Below are 20,529 nucleotides of genomic sequence, written 5' to 3'. Positions count from 1 at the left end.
CACCTGACCAAAGCTGCTTCCAAACAGATGATACGGTGGCCGATAGTCACCATAAAACATTAAGCGTTGTAGGAGGCACAGGTTAGTGTCTACGGCTTCGAAGAACAGCATATTTCAAGTAAAAGAAAAAAGCATATAGCCGGGCATAAGACAAATTGGGATACTGTATGTAATGTATTTTTACATTAAGAGGGCTTCTTTGTTTAACATAGAACCTAGATAGTACGTATTGAAATCCGACACTTACGACTCCGAGCCCCGTCACGCGATCTCCCGCAATCAGCATCAGCGCACGCGAACAAGGTGTACCCGTAGAAGACGCGCACGCGGATTTGATAGACTATTTGACTATCAAAACGAAACGTCAAACCCTAAGTGGCGTACAAAAATTACATTTAACGTCCCAGAAATCAACATAGAGATCTTACAATATTAGATTAACTTTATTGATTCCAATAGGAATTCTTGTGCAGATAGTAATAGCAAACAAATAATTAATATTATATACATACAGTACATGGGCAGTGGTGGCCTAATGGTCACGATGTCCCATATGGGTTAAATGCAGAGGACACATTTCTTTGTTGTGCACTGTGTGTCATCACTGATCACCTTATTCTAAATTCCACATATAAGGTATTGTACCTCTGTGCAGAATCTACGCACCTCCCCAAATGTCAGGCTGTGTATGCTGTATGAAACAAGGTTACACTTCAAACACAGCAGAAAAGAGTGTTCTACAAATTATGCTGTATTTTTATACATATATTACAGGTTCAACAGAAGTCTTACGTAAAGCAAAAAAGTTGTTGCGGCGTTATGTACAATATGAATGAAGTTAAGTTATTTGTTTATATAGCACATTTAAAAACAATGTGTGGAGGATATTCTTGTTCACACAGGACATCGAATCTGTTTTCCAGTTGAATTTCTGATGGTGGTGCAGCGTTATCACATTTACAGTACCAGCACCGTCCATGGCGTGGAGCTAGCCGATGCCTTGGACTTAACTTCTAGTTTGGACCAGGGCTCAGATGATCTGACCGTGACTGCAGAGCATGGGACGGCCTCAGGGTGAGGAGCAATAGCATTTGGGCCAAACCTGGGAACAGTGGAGTCCAGCTCACCACGAAAACACAACGAGGGCATGAACTGTATATGATTATGACCTTTGTGCTCAGAAGCTGAGCCAGGGGAGTTTCTAGCTATTGAAAAGATCAGGGGCTAAGTCAAGTTTCGCTCTATTCTCCACAGCCACAGAAACCTGCCCCGTTGAGTGTTCTGCGCTAAACTGTCCCCCTGCCCCGGATTGCCTCCCCTGACGTAATCGCTCTTTTTGAAGGCCATGTCCCTTTGATTGTCCTACGCGGCAGAAGCAACTGTTTGCTCCAAGTTCATTTTTCTTACCTCAAGCAGACAAGAAAACACACTTAACTGGTTTATTACTGGTTTTACAATCAAACCTTAAGTTAAAATGAACAACCTCCTGTAAAACGTTGCAAATGTGACACTTGCTAATTTACTCGACAGTAATGCTTCTCTTTTCGACAATGCTCGTCTGTGCAAATACAGGCACAAACAAGTCACAAGAAGTGATTCATTTATTGAATCTATAGATCTATCTATCTATCAAATATGTTTGACACTTTGTTGAATTCCTTCAATATTTTTCCTATTCTGTCTTCTTCTCATACCTATAATGGGTGATTAGCTTCATACTCAGCACTGTCACACCTGGAAATGATATGACATCGAACCAAACATCAAAAGTAATCAGAAGTTAGCAAATGTTCACAATTCACTACAGTGATTACGTCAGGGGAGGCAATCTGTAGCAGGGGGCAGTTCAGAGCACAACACCTGTTCTTCTGCATCTATAAATAATTTTCAAATGAAACCGGTCAGATGCAATCTTTGTACAAAATAAGGTTGATACGTCTTTGTACTTGAAGAAAATGTATTTGCTTTTACTAGAATAAAAATATGTTGCTCAGAACTAACACCGTATTTGCAGAAGTTGAAACCTATATCTGTTGTTTTTTTCCCTAATTGCAGTGATTCAACAAACAGGCCAGGCTATTAAAAAAGCTGAGAGGGGTTTGTACATGGTGATCTTAGAGTTTGGTTGAAAAAAGGTTCATATTTTCTTCTCCATAAATAGCTTTAGAAGATTTTATATGTGTTTCCGTTTCGAGAGAAACAGCATTTCTCTGCCATGCTAATTTCAATTTGCCCTTTTCGAAACCATAGTTGTTCCTTTTTTTAAAATTTAGTATAGCGCACAACAGAGTTAGCCCATGGTTCTTACATGGGTGTGCTGTAATATATACAGAATAATTAAAAAAAACAGGGAAAATGTAATACAAAGAAATTTTAAAAAGAAAGCCAGGTGACAATGGAGGAGATGAACCAAAAACTACGAAGTAGAGAGAAAAACAAACTCTTGGGTTCTGAGGTTACTTGGCATCCCAGCCCCCCTAGGCATGCTAGCATTATAGAAGAAAGAGCGAGCTTGCTCGCTAAAAGCAAGGTGTAAACTGTGATCAAGTTCAAGCCTAAGCCCATCAATGAGTCAGTTCTCCATGCAGCCTGGTAGGGTGCAGATTTAAGTTTGCATCCACAATGTCATCCTTCTATGGGAGTGAATTCCAAAATATATGGGCCCTGTAGCAGAATGCTTCACTTCCATCTGTCACTTTATTTTATATGTGGAATGACCAGGAAGCCTGCATTCTGGGATCTGACTGGACGATGTGGCTTTTAGAACTTGAAGTAGGTCTGTTAGTAGGTAGGTGCTGGATTTTTAAGTGCCTTATATGTAAGTGGGAGAACTTTGAAGTCAGTCCTGGGGGGTATTCCATGAAAATAGCTAAAAAAAAAAGGCAGACTTTCCCGAAAAAGTCAGACTGAACCTACCTCCATCTCTAAACTTAGCCTCACGTCGTTCCACGAACGCAGTTCAGTTTAAATTAATCAAGGTTCATTCAAGACAGACTTGCATAGTCTCACTTAGTGCGCACACCTGCGATATTTAAGAAGCCCAAATAAATGGATGAACGATAGATCGACCAAATGAGTCGGAAAGCCTGCAAAACGAGAGCGGTGTTTCTCACCGCCGCAGAATAAACGCTGCTGATGGAGCTGTATGAAAAATACAAAGATGTAATCGTTTAAAAAGGCAATACTGTGGCCATAAACACAGCCAGGGAGTTGGCTTGGCAATGACTTGCAGACAGACTAAATGCATGAGTTACGTAAATGTTACAACTGTATAATGCCAGCAGGGAGACATCGGCAAAATAGCTTGGAATTGGAGACGGTAACGAGGGGCTAAGTGGTGAATGAGCCGACAAAATCTCTCCTCCTCCATTATGGAAAAAAACACCCCCAGAAGGCTACTAGAGCAGTTAAGTTGTTTAATGAAATATATGAGGTTTGGGTCCTCATTACCTTCACAGACAATTGGCTGAACCATCCCGGGATCTCTTGAAGTTGGGCTCCAGCTTCTCTCTCTTTTCCTCCTTGTCTGCAACTTTTCTATCCTCTTCCTGAGGTGGAGTGCCATGTGTCAGGATGATGACTTCCTACTCCAGAAGAAGCACAGGGAGATGGGAGACACGTCCACTGCAGTCATCGTGATGCAGAAGCCCAGACCTTAAGGGTAAGGAAGCTAGTGGCTTCTCATGAAATTCAGGCATCCAGTCCCTGAGCACAATGGATATCTGCTGAAATAAATTCCGATGACTGGTACTAATAATACAATGATCCTTTATTGCCCTTTTTGCCTACCCCATCCTACTCTCCATGAGACACACACAGACAGGACCAAGCTTGGCAATCACAGTGAAGGGCAGCCACCTGTGCAGCTCAGGGTTGAGGGCCTTGCTTAGGGCACATGGACATGTAACTGTCCTGCCAAGGCTGGGTTCAAATTGGCAACCTTCTGATCACAGGTATGGGGGCTTAGCCCACTGAGCCAAACACCGTCCCCTTAATAAATATTTATAGTAGGGCTGTCAAAATTAATGGGTTAACGCGGATTAATCCATCATCATGATTAATCTGATTAAAATTTTTAACACAATTAACCTATCTGCAGTGCGGAATGACTCAAAATCCCTGAAATGTCTCTGTCAACCCATTTCGGGCAGTTTTGGTGCGTTCCATTTGCCCTCAGAACTCATATTCCGAGTCAGATTCCGAGTTTTGAAGCCGGAAGTGACGACATGCGCGCTCCCGTTTCTTGGAGATCTGAGAAATATCTCAGACCAGCACAGAGGATCCCGAGTTCAGAATCAAAGATGGCTGCACCCTTTATCAATAGAAGGGAAAGTCGTAGTTTTATACTGTTTAAGCACTACTTCTCATTTGTGGCTCATTAAATCGGTCGCACACACTATACCGTCCAACTTATCTGTGGACGTGTATTGCATTTCTGTGGCAGATGGATTGCATCTGACTCGTGTTCAAGATGTTCAGTAAACATGTTGGGTGCATATATATTCCCTTTTTTCTTGAATCTGTTTGCTCATGCAAAATGAAATGCGATTAATATAGATAAAAAATGAATATTTAATTGTGATTAATCGAAATTATTGCACTGCAACCCTGTGATTAATCTGATTAAAAATTTTAATCGTTTGACAGCACTAATTTATAGTAATAGTAATAATAAATTTCAGAGGCTTTGCTATGGAAAGTATTTACGCTTCCTTATTTAGCAGGCGCTTTTATCCAAAGCAACATACAGTTGGAAGCAGGATCTGCGGGTCCCTGGAGCAACTGGGGGTGAATGGTTTTGTTCCAGGGCCCGACAGTGAAATAACTCTGTGATTTAAACCAGCAAGCTCCTGCTGGCACGATTGGCACAGGTGCTCATTGTCAGGTGCTGTCCTTTCACACCCCCAGAGCTGAAGGCCTGGTTCCCAGCCTCTTTCTGAGTGCATGTTCTTCCTGTGTTCTTCACATGGTCTCCCACACATCCCTCAAAGACATGCTCTGCTGTCTGCAAGTGTGAGCGTATGCCCTGTGATGGACAGGCCGTGTAACCCTCTGTGTCCTGGCAAGATGGAGAGATGCTTGCGATGACAGATTCAAAGTCCACCTGGAGCTGGATAAGCAGCCCTTGCTTGAGGGTTCCCTTGTGGAGGTCAGGGATGATGGTGGATGCCTGGCCCAACACGTAGCCGGAGACCCAGCTAGTACCTGCCTCACCCAGAATGAATCTCACAGTATTGCATGACACACCAAATGCGATGTGTGCATGCTATGACCAAAACTCGTGTCACTTTCTTCCACCCAAAAGCAGCACCTTACACCTTCATGCATGACTGCACTGCAGCAGTAACACAAGTGCCATTTAAAAATGTTTATTTTCCCTTGATATTGCAACAGAGATTTAAGTGCTATGCAGTAGTTTGGCCCTCTGGGTCTCTTCCTGAAACAGCTGCCACCCACTACCTGTTATCATTATCATTTAGCCACAGTAGGGGGACAGACATGCTCTGGGGAGAGAGATGAGGAATGACAATGTCGCAAATTCCCCCAAAGTCCTTATAAGCATCACACAGCATGTAAAGATAGTGATAGGAGAACCAGTCTGAGGGCAGCTTTCCTGTCCTCTAAATAAACTGGCTTCAATGGAAGGAGGTGTCAGGCGGTGACATTTCCTTATGATTTAATATCTGCGGTAAGGAAATGCAGAAGGAAGGAGTTACTAATATGTCGTTGTCAAGGAGAAATTCGCAAATATTTATAAATAACTGATGTTACTGTTCAGTGGTACTGGAGTTAGAACTATAGCCTGATATCTCTTGGTTTGAGGTTTGAGTAGTTGAAAAATGCAATGGAGGGGTGGGACAATAGTGTTACAAAGAGAGACAGACATTTTCCATGCTTTTTAAGTTTTTGATTCAGTATTAGACATAACATAAAAATATAACATGTCAGCAAATTACTTGTTTGTAAGCTTGTTTTGTCATGGGATTCATCTCCTATCAAAGTTTTCAAATCAAAAGTACAAAAATGCCCCCTGGTGGTCATTTTGCCACCACAACACAAAAACAACTGACATATTTTTTTTACTATTAACATGGCCATCATTTGGTACTACTAATGTAGCCATCACAGATCATGCTGAAATCTGCTTTTTAAGATGTTTTTGTGTTTGTTTTCTTTTTTTTTTGTGGCTTTGCAGATTCAACCTGGTCAGTCACAGCAGGACCAGAACACCACCTGGACCATAAACACATCGAGCCGTGAGTGCTTTCGTCCATAGACATTATCTGGCAAAGCAATAAACAAAATTTGATATTTTAGGCTACTGCTTCAGTAAAGCAGTTTTGTAAAGCACTTTACCATTAAGGAAAAAAGAACGTAGAAAAATGATGTGTGTGGGGAGTTTTTCTGCCATTTTTCATGCAACCAAATTCTGTAACTACATTAGTGACAGACACCTGGCAAGTTTAAGATTGGGCTTTGAAATCGAGAACGAAAAACGAGTGAAAACGGACGATCTTGTAAACCTCAATGCTGTTTTATTGTTGTGGGGCTTGCTGAAGATGATGACCTGCACCAGGATGCCGATGTGCTGGTCCAGGGGGGAACTGGCCCATGGAGTGTAAATTTCAAAAAGGAAAAACACATCAGGACATTTACACATCCATGTGCACCATCGGGGAAAGATTTTAGGGTAACCATGGCGATTATAGCTTAGCGTCTGTAAAGACAACAGTAAAACACACACATTTCATTAATATGTTAAACTCAAAGTGCTTCCCTACAACAAATACCAACGAGAGCTCTAAATTATTTCCATGCTTAACCAACTCTGCCTGTTCACCTTCTGTTTCCGTTTTGACAGTGGTTAGCTGGTGAAGGTAGATTAAACTCAAAAAATCCCCAAGAGCACATAACCTTTTCTAAAAAGACAGCAATTTCACCACAATGCAGAGAGAGGAAAAGGAAGAGCTTCTTATAAAAATTATTACGAAGCCACCCGCGTTCGTCAGATCACTACAACAGACATGACGTCTACCGCTTTCTGCAGCACCGATTTCACAAGAATTGACCCATGAGTGTATTTCGAGGGATGATGATATGGCACTTTCCTGATGTGCAAGACAAGTCTCATATACCATGCAAGTCAGATACGAAGATACACGTATTCTCCTTGTTAATTGTTAATCCTTACACAAAATGTGATGCCATGCACCTCTGCACCCATGGGTCTGGCCTATCAAACCATGCCGAGGAAAACACATGGTCACGGTTAAATTGCATTCATAGTCAACAGAAGTTCAGGTAATGGATTCCACGACCACAGAGGTGCTGTGCAATCTCATCAGTTGATGTGGCATTTCAAAGATCCTTATTAGTGATAATGGACCACAGTTCAGTGCACATGAATTTGCCACAATCATGAAAGCTAAGCATATTAAACATATTTGTTTAGCTTTATATTACACAGCTGCAAAAAGGCAAGAAGTGTTTGTGCTAACACTCAACTATGCAATGAAATCCTCTAACTGAGCAGCAGAGGCCCCACACGTTCTTGCGGACCCACTGTAACACAGCACACCATACAACAAAATAATCCTGTTCAATTCCTTTTATGAGCCATCATCTTCTCATTTTCCCTTGAAATCAGATGAACTGACTGCTGCTTGTTACTTGCAGCAGTGTCTCTGTATCACAGCTCCATTCATCCACTCCAGCTATTCACCGTTCCAGTCACTACAGTCCAGTCCACCTACTCCTTTCCAGATCTTCCCTCTGTGCCTCTACATCTACCTCCCACCAGTTCAAATGCTAGCCATACCCACAAGAACCCAGCATGCCAATTTTCATTGTATTTGCTGTTCTCTGGATTGATTGTATTCTCGGTAACTACAAGAGAACAGAGCAAGCAGCACTCCGGCTGCAACCCTGCCACATACCACTAGGGGTGATCAGACCACACACACACACGCATGCACGCACACAGGCACGCACACACACACACACACACACACACGCGCATGTAGGGTATACATATCCATATGGGGACCGGAAACATAACCATGTTTTCCTCATTGCAGGCCTTAGAGGTGATAAATAGGCATGGCTAGTGACTCGTGATTGCCCCAGCCAGGGGGAGGAACAGTTCACTTTAGCCTCATTTCCACCAAGGCAGTGCCAGACTTTTTCCCATTCGGGCACTGGTTCCACGCGTTTCCATCACAAAAAATGCTATGGTAGATTAAAAATGGTCTAGAAAAACTGGCTCCAGCACAGCACCACAGAAATGCTGGGCTCTGAATGTGGCTTCCGTATAACGTCAGCGAAAGTCCAAACCTTCCGTATACCCAGAAAATTCAGTCCATAACTGAAATAGTCTAATAACGGCGGTGCTGGCAGTGAACAGCTAGCCAGCTTTTTAGTGGAATAAGGTTACATTTTTTTTATTCTGAGAAAAATGATCGATCTGCTGGCCAAATTTAATAATAAATAAAGTATAAACATGTCGCAGGTCGAACAAATAAAATATTGTGGCGTTCGAGATCATGAGGCAGACTGCAAAGTTCAGTTATTAGACTCTTTTACTGCGCGATCTTTAAAAGGACAGCAGTAAATCAAAGAGCGAGAATAAAGAATAAACACACACAGACAGGGAGCCTTGAAGGAGACACAACGAGTCATACTCTGGGAAACGTTGTTTTTTCAGTTAGGCAAAGTAAATCCAAAAAATGAAATACATATTAACATTTACTTTACTTTCACTTCCGCCTACGTAACATTTCTGTTCCATTCTTTTTTTAAACCAGTGGAAACGCAGGCTGGTTCTCAAAAGGCACCAAGTGAGAACCAGCCCAGCAGCAGCATATGGAAACGAGGCTTTTGGGAGGTTTAAAGCCCACGCAGGGAAATCGGGGGTTTTTAATGTGACATTCTCATTTATTTTATACTTGAAATGTATGAGTATTATATATAGTTTGTGTAATTTTACTGTGCAAATACAACTTACTTTTTAAAATATGAGGATATTCTTTTGTAACTCTACCTTTTGTGTTTAAGGTATTGGATTTTTGGACTTTGTGTATAATTTTGGTGAATTAATTTTCTGTGTGTAATTGATTGAGGAACAAGGAGTCATGGTTTGGCTTTGCAGGCAGATATTAGAGGTGCATTACCAGAGTGCTTTGTTTTCATCTTGGTTCTGTTACTTGTTGAATCCGCAATACAGATTCCTGCTGCAGCTACACTGCTGAAGATCAGGAATTTTCCGCTGATTTTTTTTACAGTCTATTTCATTTTTGGAACCCATACATCCTTTTCTTCTGATGAGAACATAAACAAATAATCATAAAAATGTATGTTAACATTTATTAATAATACCAAAAAGTGTCACATGTTGATTTTATCATTATGAAATTTTCACATCGTCTCTAATATCAGACGAAATTTTTATTAGGTAAAAACTGGATTCAGTCACGTTACTAAACATATTTGCATAAATACTGCATTTAATAATTAATAATTAATGGAACTGGGTGTTTGTGTCCCCCCCACTGAGGTAAATTGGAATTGCCCAACTGCCCATAGGTGTGACTGTGCCCTGTGATGGGTTGGTGCCCCATCCTGGGTCATTCCCTGCCCTACACCCGTACCTTTCAGAACAGGCTCTGGACCTCCTACGACCCTGAATAGGACAAGCAGATACAGAAAATGGATGGGTGAACATTTGTGAAACAACATGAGTGATTTTATTTGGCTTAGGATCTGAATCTGTTAAGGTAGTACACTATAGTATTTAATAGCCATGTTAAATAATTTAATGGTATTCAGAAGGTATTTGGTGTTTGGTGCCTGTACTGGTTGCTTAGAAATATCAGTGACATTTGTTCAACTATACAGACGATAGCTGCTATAATTAATTAATTCTAGGCTTTAGATGAAAGAACTATGTGCAATTGACGGAGATGGCAGCACCAAATCAAATCAAAGTTTATTTATAAAGCACTTTTAAACAACCAAAGTTGAGCAAAGTGCTGTACAGATTTACATCATAAAAAAATCAATAAAAACATCAAATAAGAAACAAAAAACAAAGAACAACAGACTCAGAGCATTTTATTCCAACTCATCCTAAATTAAATGGCATCGAGAAAATATGTGTCTTAAGAGAAGAGTCGAGGCAGATCTAAGATGCCAAGGTCGGCTATTCCAAAGTCTAGGGGCAGCCACCCCAAAGGCTCGATCGCCTCTGGTCTTCAGCCTGGTCTTAGGAACTTTGAGCAGAAGCTGTCGAGACGACCTAGATGCTTTTTCCGGATTATAAAAGTATAGCAGTTCAGTGAGATATTGGGGTGCCAGCCCGTTCAGCACTTTAAAAACAACTCAATTTAAACTCAATTCTAAACCTAACAGGTAGCCAGTGAAATGAGGCCAATATCTGAGAAATATGGCCACACTTATGCTTCCCAATGAGGAGACGAGCTGCTGCGTTTTGCACTGCAGACGATGAATCTGCAAATGATCAATTACAAAATATAATGAACTGCAATAATCTAGCCGGGAGGTTATAAAACTATGGATAACCCTCTCGAGATCTTTAAGGGGGAGATGACCTTTAACCTTAGCTATAAGTCTCAGTTGGTAAAAACAGAGCTCACCTAATTATCAAATTTAAAAGCGCTGTCAAAGGTCACACCTAGGTTCTTAACAGATGAGCGAAGATAAGGAGAAAGAAGGCCCAAAAGACCAGAAAGGCAATCAATCTGCTCTTGGCCAAACAGAATAACTAGTAATAGATTACTATCACGAGGTTTAAAAAATTACTGCCTATCCAAGATTTAACCTCATTCAAGCAATTGAACAATGGCGGAATTCATTCATTCCTGCTTAGACTTAGTGGCAGATGAATTTGTACGTCATCTGCAAAACAGTGGAAAATTACATTTTCTGAATATAGTGGCAATAAATACAGTAAAAGGAACAGTATAGGGTCCAGGACAGAGCTTTGGAGGACTCCAGAAGACGAGCCGTAGCTGAAGAAAATTCACCCAAATGGACTAAAATGCTTCGACCAGATAGGTAGGACTGTGACCATGAGAGGGGCATGCCTTTGATGCCTACACAGCAAAATTCTACGATCCACAGTGTCAAAGGCAGCAGTAAGGTCGAGAAGGACCAAAACGGCGGAGCTACCCGAATCAATTGTGTGCATGAGATCGTTGGTAACTTGCAGGAGGGCAGTTTCAGTACTGTAATGCAATTTAAAACCAGACTGAAACTTTTCATAGATTTCATTCGTAGTCCGGAATGATTGTAACTGATTAAAAAACACTTTCTCTAAGACTTTGGATAGGAAAGGCAGCTTAGAAATTGGACTAAAGTTTGGCAAATCTGGAGGATTCAAATTTCTCTTCTTGAGAAGAGGTTGTACTATACCGTGCTCTGCAATCACGATGTCGCCGGTTCAAACCCAGCCTCAGCAGGTCTGTGGGTCCTTGAGCAAGGCCCTTAACCCCCAGCTCCCTGGGCCCCCCAACAGGTGGCTGCCCTTCACAGACACAGAGCAAGTTGAGGGAGGTGTGAAGACAATTTCCCTATGGGGAACACATTAGTCAAACAGATGAACAGTCTGTCATATGGTCTTTCTGTTCTTGCCATATCATCGGGACAGCAAACGACATTGTCTTTCGAGTGCCTCTGAGGCAGGGTCTCAGACAGACAGCACATGTCGCACAACAAATGTGAGGCGCTCATTACTTGTCTTGATCACTGATTTTACAGCTGTACAGATGCTATGTCTTCTTCACAAGAGCAGTCATTGAGCATCTGTGAGGTGCAAGCGCATATTTGTAACAAATATAGCAGAATGTATTACGGCTGTTAAGACATGGATGAGACATATCGACCGACACTAATCGTCCTGCAAATGTCTATAGCATCTACCTTACTTGTTACATTGCTACTGAGCAATTCTGAAACAATACATACACACTATCAGTTCTATATTAACCCAATGAGCAGCATCTGTGTATGCAAGCCACTTTTATAGCCTCCTGAGACAGTGTAAAGCTGGCTTCTGCCTCCCCAGGCTGCAAACTTCCACAAAACAGTTTCCAACCTGGCCTGATTCCATTCTCAGACTGTACAAAACACTGTTGATAGGTCTCTTGCAGAAATGAAAATTTTTGGACACAGATATGAGAAAAATACATGACAAAACTGAAGATTTCGATGAAACGGTACGTGATGGGCAAATTTGGTTGATTTTCGTGATCAGCAGCCAAACATCTATAAGGAACACCCAACAGTGTTCAAGAAGCAAAAACTGAGTTGTGCAGTGGTATTATTATTATTATTAAAGGCAGATGGAGCAGTCCCCGAGCTGAGACTGGCATTTATCAGAGCAAGTACAATTGTCCCAACAGTATCAAAAATATCTTTAAGGAGGTGAGAAAGATTACTATCAGAGAGGCACGTAGGCTGCAGCTGTTTTACTAAGCCTGAAAGTGACGAGAAGGATACTGGCTCAAACCGGTTAAAAACAGCAGAGCTCAGATAATGAGTAGAATGGATAAAAACAGTGGAAACAGAAATGATAGTTTTCAGCCGAAGAGAACAGATTTTGTCAATAAAAAAGTTTAAAAATGAATTGCAAATGGTGGATGATGGTGGATAAAAAGGTTAAACAGAGTTTGAGGCTTTTGAGCATTATTAGAAACGAGAGAAGACATATATTCCATTTTTGCAGCCTTAACAGCTCTCTGGTACTCCGAAAGGCGTTTATGTAAAATTAGTTTTCTCTCGGCACACCGGCAAGCACGGCGGAGGGCACGGGCAGATTCATTTTGCCATGGCTCAGAAAGCGCTTTAGTGTGCTTGGATCTAAGGGGAGCAACAGAATCCAAGATATTAGTGCAAAAAGAATCAAAACAATTTAAAACCTCCTCGGTACCCAAGGCAAGATTGCCTGCCGCTACATCACACACAGCACTAAAAAGGGAAAAAACACCCTGAATGAACTGTAAGAAAAAAAGAACAGAAAAAGGCTGGAAAAGATGCTGTCAGTTCAAATTTATTTGGTGTTAATCACTGACAAACAGATGGACTTGCCTTAAAAAATAATTTATAATTAAAAAAAACACTCCGTACAGTGTTGCAGTAGAAGAAAAACATTCATAAAATGAAAAAGAAAGCTTAAAAAAGCAGAAAATAAGTATTTTCCTACAGACCCACATGGATCCACCAGTCAGACAGAATCACCGCCTGCACGCTTTTGCCATGCCGGTCAGTCGCTGCCATTCACCAGCGTGCTTCCGTCACTCTTCCCGCTGCGCTTGGTGATTCCGCTGAAGTACTTTTCCCGGAAGGCGTTGTGACCCTGATAGGGGCTGAAGCGGGACTCCAGCACCAGTGCCTGCTTGTCTGAATCCTGCAGGGGAGATCCCACAGACAGCTGGTCCACTAGCCATTGCTATGGTTTACATGTAGTTTAGGCATGTAAAGCACAGAGATTAGTCACGGCAGCAGGTAGTGAAGGGACTAAGGATTTGTAACTCAAACACTGCTGGTTCAAATCCTAGGATAGGTCCTGCTTTAATACTCTCAAGAAACCTTTATAAAATATGTAATAGCACTGTAAAACACTACACTCCTTTAGGAAACAGAACCCCACAAAGACTAGTCATTAGTGAGACGTAAATGTGACACTCAGAAGGACACTGGTATAAGGACACCTGAACATCTATAATGTCCCTCCCACAGGCCCAAACCCCAGCCGCCTCCCTCACCTCCACCTCCTTCATCTTCTCCATGGTGATGAGGCGCCGGGACGTGTGACTGGACAGGGTCTGCTCACAGTTGCTGACTAGCCTGAGGCAGGGGTGCAGGGGGACAATCTCCTCCCGGTACCTAGGAGACATCACGCAGCTTCTGAGCATGCTCAGTAGTGGAACCTTTCCCTGAAAGTCGACTATTCCAAAATTCCGTCGGAGATTCCCAAGTCAAGTGTGATTCCTAAAGTCGAACAACTGTATTTTTTTTTCCCCCATCAGGGTGCATTTTAACAACAAAAAACAGAAGCTTACAAAGGAGACGACACTTCAATAAGAGATGATAAATAAGAGGAATCATAAATATATTGTTATATTCTACCATGCCGATAGCAGTAATTAGCAGCCTAGCCATTGTGAAAAATAGCCACAGTTGTGGTTAGTCAGGTCACACTACCAGGTCTAAACATCCATCCCAGAAGATCTCTGTCAAGCCATCTAGGTAGGGATGTGCATCTCCATCACCGGGGTCAGTGAGATACACATCTCCATCACCGGGGTCAGTGAGATACACATCTCCATCACCGGGGTCAGTGAGATACACATCTCCATCACCGGGGTCAGTGAGATACACATCTCCATCACCGGGGTCAGTGAGATACACATCTCCATCACCGGGGTCAGTGAGATACACATCTCCATCACCGGGGTCAGTGAGATACACATCTCCATCACCGGGGTCAGTGAGATACACATCTCCATCACCGGGGTCAGTGAGATACACATCTCCATCACTGAGGTCAGTGAGATACACATCTCCATGCATTGCCAACAAAGCAGCTACTAATGCGCTACGATATGATTTACCACTATTGCAATTCAGTGTGATTCGATACAATTTCATTTCACTGACAACCCCTGTTCTCCTGTCTGTCACCTCAACTCCACAACCCAGAGCCACAGACCTGTCATGTGCCTGACCTGGTCTCCTCTGGACCTGGTCTGGCACATCTGCTGGCTGCCATCAATGACACCCCCAAGAATGTCCAAGGAAACCCAATACTTCTCTAGTCCGGAGGCTGAACCTCTGCATCTAGGGACCCTGACAGATGTCATGCTGCCTGAGTCTCCCTGTGTAGGCTAACCTCACCGGTCCAATATGGCAACACCAGGGTGATGGAAGCAGCCACAAAGGAACCCAAACACTCCCTCCAGACGGCATCCATGCCTCTTCCTACCCATGAGGTGAATAAGGAAAAATATGCAGTTTTAATGAATTTTGAGGAGACATTCAGCTGCTGAGGTTGGTGTGTCACAAAAAGGAGAACTGACAGAGGACAGAGTGAAGTATAATTATGTTTTCATGCTTGAGGATGCCCATTCTGTCAGTTCTCCGGCCCTTTAATGTGGAGTTGACGGGTGGTATTTTGAGCACACCAGAGTGCCCGTTTTTTTTTCTTTCTCATACCTGCTTTAACACAGCTGTGTGCTCCACTCATGGCTTATGTGAGAAAGGTACTGCTAGAATAAAGTGTGCGAGACCATCACTTACTGGCTTACACTGCCACCTGGTGGACAGCTGCATAATTACCGTGTACTCAAGCCATAAATTAAACAATAATGTAGCAAGAGGTAGAGTTCATACCTGTTAGCATTCAAACATAAATACAGCGCATAAGGATTTCACAGTTAATTTTGCAGAAGGGCCACCAAGGATTAAAAATATCGCTTAGGTATTATACAGCACAGCTGTATACATTCATCTTCCAGCTACTCGCAGGAAGGACTCAGGCCTATCTCAGATACCGCAAGGCACAAGACAGGTGTAAACTCAAGATCTCAGAACCTGGAGGTGTGAGGCCACAGCGCTACCCACTGAGCCACTGTGCCTCCCAAATACAATCTTACAGAGCGCATTCAGGACATATTTGGTACTCACTCTGGTCTGTAGACTGGCAGCCAGTAAACCAGTCTCCCTCCAATCACCAGGCAGTGGGCCGCAAAGCTTAACAGGTCACTAAAGATGTCACTCAGGTGATACGCCATGGAAACAGGAACGTGACTCTCTCCGCCGCTAGGGCACAACAAAGAGGACATCTTCAAAAATGAACGGAGGGTACACACAACATGGAAATATAAACACTGTTTAACAACAGTGTTGATCAAACAACAGATCATGAGTCAAAATCATATTTAAGATGAAAAGACCTTAAGATTATAACAACTATACCATATATAACAACTGTCACTGTGAGAAGATTAAAAGGTCTCTACTATTGTGTTTCCAAACCCAGTCCACGCGGATCCCCAGACAGTCCACATTTTTGCTCCCTCCCAGCTCCCAGCCAATCAAGAACACCGAATACCTGGTGTTGGGAGCTGGGAGACAGCAAAAATGTGGATTGTCTGGTGGTCCCCGAGGACAGGGTTGGGAAACACTGCTGTACTGGATAAGAAGGGCAATACTGAGAAGATACAGGGAAGGGACAATCTCTACTGAAAGGGATGAGGGAGTAGGGTGGGGGGGGGGGCACACCCACAAGTCTTCTGCTGGCTTGCTGGACTCTTTCTGGGAGCCTGTTCTCCTAGTAGATTCACGGATACCATATGGAGCTAAGAAAGAGAGGAAACAAACACGCAAGTCAGCTGATAATGGGCAGTAGGGCCCCTTCTGACATTTAATTGCTGGACAGGATAAAAGCAGAAATATTGGTAGCATGCCACCTTTCACAGTGATAGATTATGAGCGTACGGTCAGTGATGATGGCGTCAAACAGTGGCCCCTGTCTCCAGATGGCTTTGGACGAGTCTGACACCAGGACATCCACATAGAACTGCTCAGTCTCATACTGGCGGAGGTTGGCCCGAATGTTTTCGTCTGGGCCACGCCACTTCTGGTTCTTCCTGGATGCTTTTCCTGCAATAACAACACTGACGGTCAGACCCTGGAGCGTCCAAGTGCTGCCAATCATGCTCCCACACACAGGACAACTGTGGTTGAAAATTCAAGGAAGGAAGCATGTTTTGGCCTGAGGTACGGGACTTTACTCAAACCGCTTAGTGTAAAGCTGTAATCAAATCCCTTAGGAGAAAAGTTCTGACCAAACAAATTATTATAATTAGTGGTACTTTATTGGTCCTCTTGGGGAAATTCTCTTTTACGCCTCCCCCAGCTTCCTCTCTATAGGTGACAGTGGGCTGGCTATGAAGGGCAGCCACCTGTTGTTGTGCCCATGGAGCTGGAGGACCTTCGGATCACCGAGGTTTAGCCCACTGAGCCACACACTCCCCCCCAATAATGTAGTGCAATGGTGAAATGTAACAAAAGACAGTGTAGGTTCCATCTCTCTCACTGACGTCAGAAATCTTGCTCAAAAGCTGAGCTCACCTCCCTGAAAGCTGAAGATGTACAACCTAATACATATGGTATATTTGCATACCTATTCCATGGATTGTGTTGTAATCAATGTCTGTTCCACACACGTATGCTCCAAAGTGTGAGCATGCAACTAGCAGGCTGCCTGAGTGGAAGAAAAGACAGGTGAATGCCAGGACAGATTGCAGTGTGGACGCTTACAGAGACTGTGTCCAATTGAGTCGATGTGTTCAGGACCCAATATGCAGACAATGTACCACCTTTTCCACTGCATCTCCCTCACACACAGAAATTATATCACCTTTGTTTGTATTCAAACTTAAAAAAAATATATTTAAAAATACCAAAGAAACAAACAAAATTATTATTTTTGTCTGTTTGGATCATGTTTTGTCCTCCTTGTTCCACTGTGAACCTACAATGCTTGTAATCATAAAAAGAATGTGACAAGCCAGTTGTGACAATTTGACCTTCACGTCGGGCACCTCACCTGTCCCAACAAATGGGTCAAACACCAGGTCGTGGGCTTTGACACGAGCATGATTGGCCATGATGAAGGACAGGCCCGCATCCATGCTGGTGTTCCCGATAAAATGCCTTGTCTTCACGCTATGGGAGCGAATCAGGACTCGCTGGCCATCAGCAATCTGCAGAGGGTGGGTTGGTAGTTTGGGCAGATGAAAATATTACTACAATAAGCCACAAAGCTGGATGACCACATACACTCCTTGCTTAAGCTCCCATCAAGGAAGATCTGACATGCTCACCCATCGGCCAAAGTATACACAGAAAGGCTCATCCGGAATATTATTGGGATCAGAGCCATAATCCTCCAGCAAACAAAAGATATGTTCTGGATTCTTCAAGTTCACCTTTCCTTGAAATGGGAGGAACTCCAAGGCCTGGAGATAAAAGACGGATCATTACACTCTTCACCCTGATCTACAAAATACATACACAGACAAAGAACTAACTGATAAAACTAGGTACTGAACACATAACTTCCCAACACCAACATCCATGCCCAGCTTTTGACCTACACCGGCATTCACTCCACCCACACAAAGCAGTAGACATGACCAATTTCTATGTGTCCACCACTGCTTTATTCTTTTAACTAAAATAAATGAGCCCTGCTGGAAACCCATCCAGGTTGTTCCCCAGCCTTGTGCCCTAAGCAGTCCAGGATAAGCCTATACTGGATAAAGTGGCATGGATGAATGGATGGAACACAAATGACAGACTGGATGGAGAAAGACTGAACACGTGACGAGGGTAATGGCTTCTAGAAAAGGAAGGTCCCCTTCTGTTCAGTTCCACTACCGCTCCTTCTAAAAGACTGTCCAGTATGATACTCACATCGATCTTCTTAATTCTGTCCTTGAAGACCAGGGTCTTGTTGAACGTATACACATTTATTTTATATGTTGACTCTTTCTGTATAAAAGGGGCCTGTCAATGAAGAGGAGAAACGAATGTAAGTACCAGTGGCTAACTGGTTTTGTTTTATTACAGTCGTTTAGTTTTTCACTCACCATGTCATCTGCAGGATATTTCTGAAGGGATGCCTGCAGTTCACTGGGTGTTCGTCCATGACCCCATAATTCAAACACTGATCTGAGGCACAAGACATGAAAAATATTTTCCAACAGAACTACATCCCTTTAAATTCCTTCGATCTTATTAAATCATATCATGAACAGTCGAATGTTTACTTTCCTGCTAACAGAATCAGTGTCTGAAATAATTCCTACTTCATCTTAGAATGGTAACCCTTCAACAACTTTACCACATGGTTCCTTTAGAAGAATTAAAACTATTGTAGCCCCTCAAATTATTTAAACTGGGATAATTATTGTTCAATTGTTCTTCGAACACTTACTTGGCACACACAGTTCTTCCCATGATACTGAGCACGTCATCTTCAGACACATTATTCAGAACCCAGAATGGAGACTATTTAGATTGTGGGTGGGTGAAACCAGAAAGGTTGATATTAGTTTTTTTTTTGTATTCCGTTACAAAACCCAGATTTACTAGACAAGTTATTGTTGAGTAAATACGGTTTACCCTTTCTTTAAAGTTTTCTGTGGGACAGAATTGTTTGCCTCTTAGCGATAGCAGTGCCTTGATCTCCTGTAAAAGATTAGACAGGGTTAAACAGTGACTGCACAAATAGGTACTACAATCACTTTGCATGATATATGAAATCGCACTTAGCTCAAATTCAGTATATAGTACTTTATATATTAAAGGTATCGGACCGGTCGTCTAGGTGGCAAATATGAAAAATAAAAATTACACTGTGGCTAACAAAACAGCTAGCGATTTATTTTTGCACAAGAAAGATAATTGAAAAAAACTGAATGGGGAAAATTGTCTTTTTGCGGTCAGCGAAAATTCACTTTTTGCGACCAAACCTTTGAAATATGCTAAATAAACAGAAAATTCATTGAAATGGATGAAGACGTACCGGTAGTCTAAATTCAATATTATCTTGTGCTAGATGTAGCAAATATTGCTTACACGCTCGACTACAGTGAAGCGCCATGTTGCGTGTTACGTCTAAAACAGACCTTACGGAAATACGTCCCTATTACATGGGGTTCCACATCATGTTTCACAATTGCTGCTAGTCACAACTTTTAATTTGTTTATATAAATTAAAGGTATACATAAAATACTGACAGAATTACAAAAAAGATGCTGATGACACAACAAAAAAGAGCTAGTGGCAAGAAGGTTTTTTAAATACAACACTCCAATAATATGTGTTTTTTTCAGTAGATTTAACATGATATAACTGAAAGATATTCACTGCTTTACAGTTTAGAAGCATGGAATATTTAGCAGAACTTTCTAAACAGTACTATTTATGATATCTTTCCTTGTAAACATAGACATCATGATGCTATGAGGCTGCATTGCACAAGAAGTAATATTTTGTCAATCGTAATCAGGGATTTAAGAGTGTATGAGAGAATATATGACAAAATAGAGATACAGTAAGTGCCATGTTCATCATTTTGTGCTGTGTGACATGTGTTCTGTGATTGAGCTTATATTTTTCTATGTATTGTGAAGTATTTCTGCAAACCAGTAATTGTCATTTCCGATTAATGAACTGGCAGGCAAATAGATACATCTGTTTGTTTGTAGAGTGTATATACATAGGAAAGGACCGTCTTTGAGCTAGATAGTGCTTCAGTGGTTGCAGTCTGTTTTCATATCAATAATGTCACCCAACTGAAAATTGTCTTTAAATCAGTTTGTATGTATTCCCTGTGCGGTCGAAGTAAGCATTCGCAAACGCATCTACCTAAAACCAACCTCATAAGATTCTTTTTCTAAACTCAGCCCATCGGTATAACAACGACAGATGATTGGATA

At 42.1% G+C, this 20,529-nt stretch overlaps 1 protein-coding gene and 1 long non-coding RNA gene across 3 annotated transcripts; one reads left to right on the top strand and one right to left on the bottom strand.

Moving 5' to 3' along the window:
• The first annotated feature begins 74 nt into the window (after positions 1-74).
• LOC111840943 (uncharacterized) lies at positions 75-13,892 on the top strand. The gene is made up of 3 exons (XR_002837555.2): positions 75-3,661; positions 6,197-6,257; positions 13,756-13,892. It is a non-coding gene; the product is annotated as an uncharacterized lncRNA (long non-coding RNA).
• trmt11 (tRNA methyltransferase 11 homolog) lies at positions 13,046-19,732 on the bottom strand. Of its 2 annotated transcripts, none has more exons than XM_023806317.2 (13): positions 19,613-19,732; positions 19,210-19,275; positions 19,022-19,095; positions 18,675-18,756; positions 18,499-18,591; positions 17,907-18,041; positions 17,630-17,786; positions 17,204-17,284; positions 16,516-16,680; positions 16,304-16,376; positions 15,703-15,837; positions 13,782-13,902; positions 13,046-13,423 (listed from the first exon to the last, which is right to left on the bottom strand). In XM_023806317.2, the coding sequence occupies exons 1-13, from the start codon at positions 19,688-19,690 to the stop codon at positions 13,280-13,282; spliced, it is 1,404 nt and encodes a 467-aa protein (XP_023662085.1). In that variant the 5' UTR covers positions 19,691-19,732; the 3' UTR covers positions 13,046-13,279. The 2 variants fall into 2 exon arrangements, with proteins under 2 accessions (XP_023662085.1, XP_023662086.1); XM_023806318.2 differs by having other exon boundaries at positions 19,666-19,689.
• Positions 19,733-20,529: the final 797 nt, after the last annotated feature.

Source organism: Paramormyrops kingsleyae, chromosome 9, assembly GCF_048594095.1.
Source record: "Paramormyrops kingsleyae isolate MSU_618 chromosome 9, PKINGS_0.4, whole genome shotgun sequence".
NCBI lineage: Eukaryota > Metazoa > Chordata > Actinopteri > Osteoglossiformes > Mormyridae > Paramormyrops > Paramormyrops kingsleyae.
Note: the sequence above shows the minus strand (reverse complement) of the source record. Positions and strands in the feature narration are given on the sequence as shown.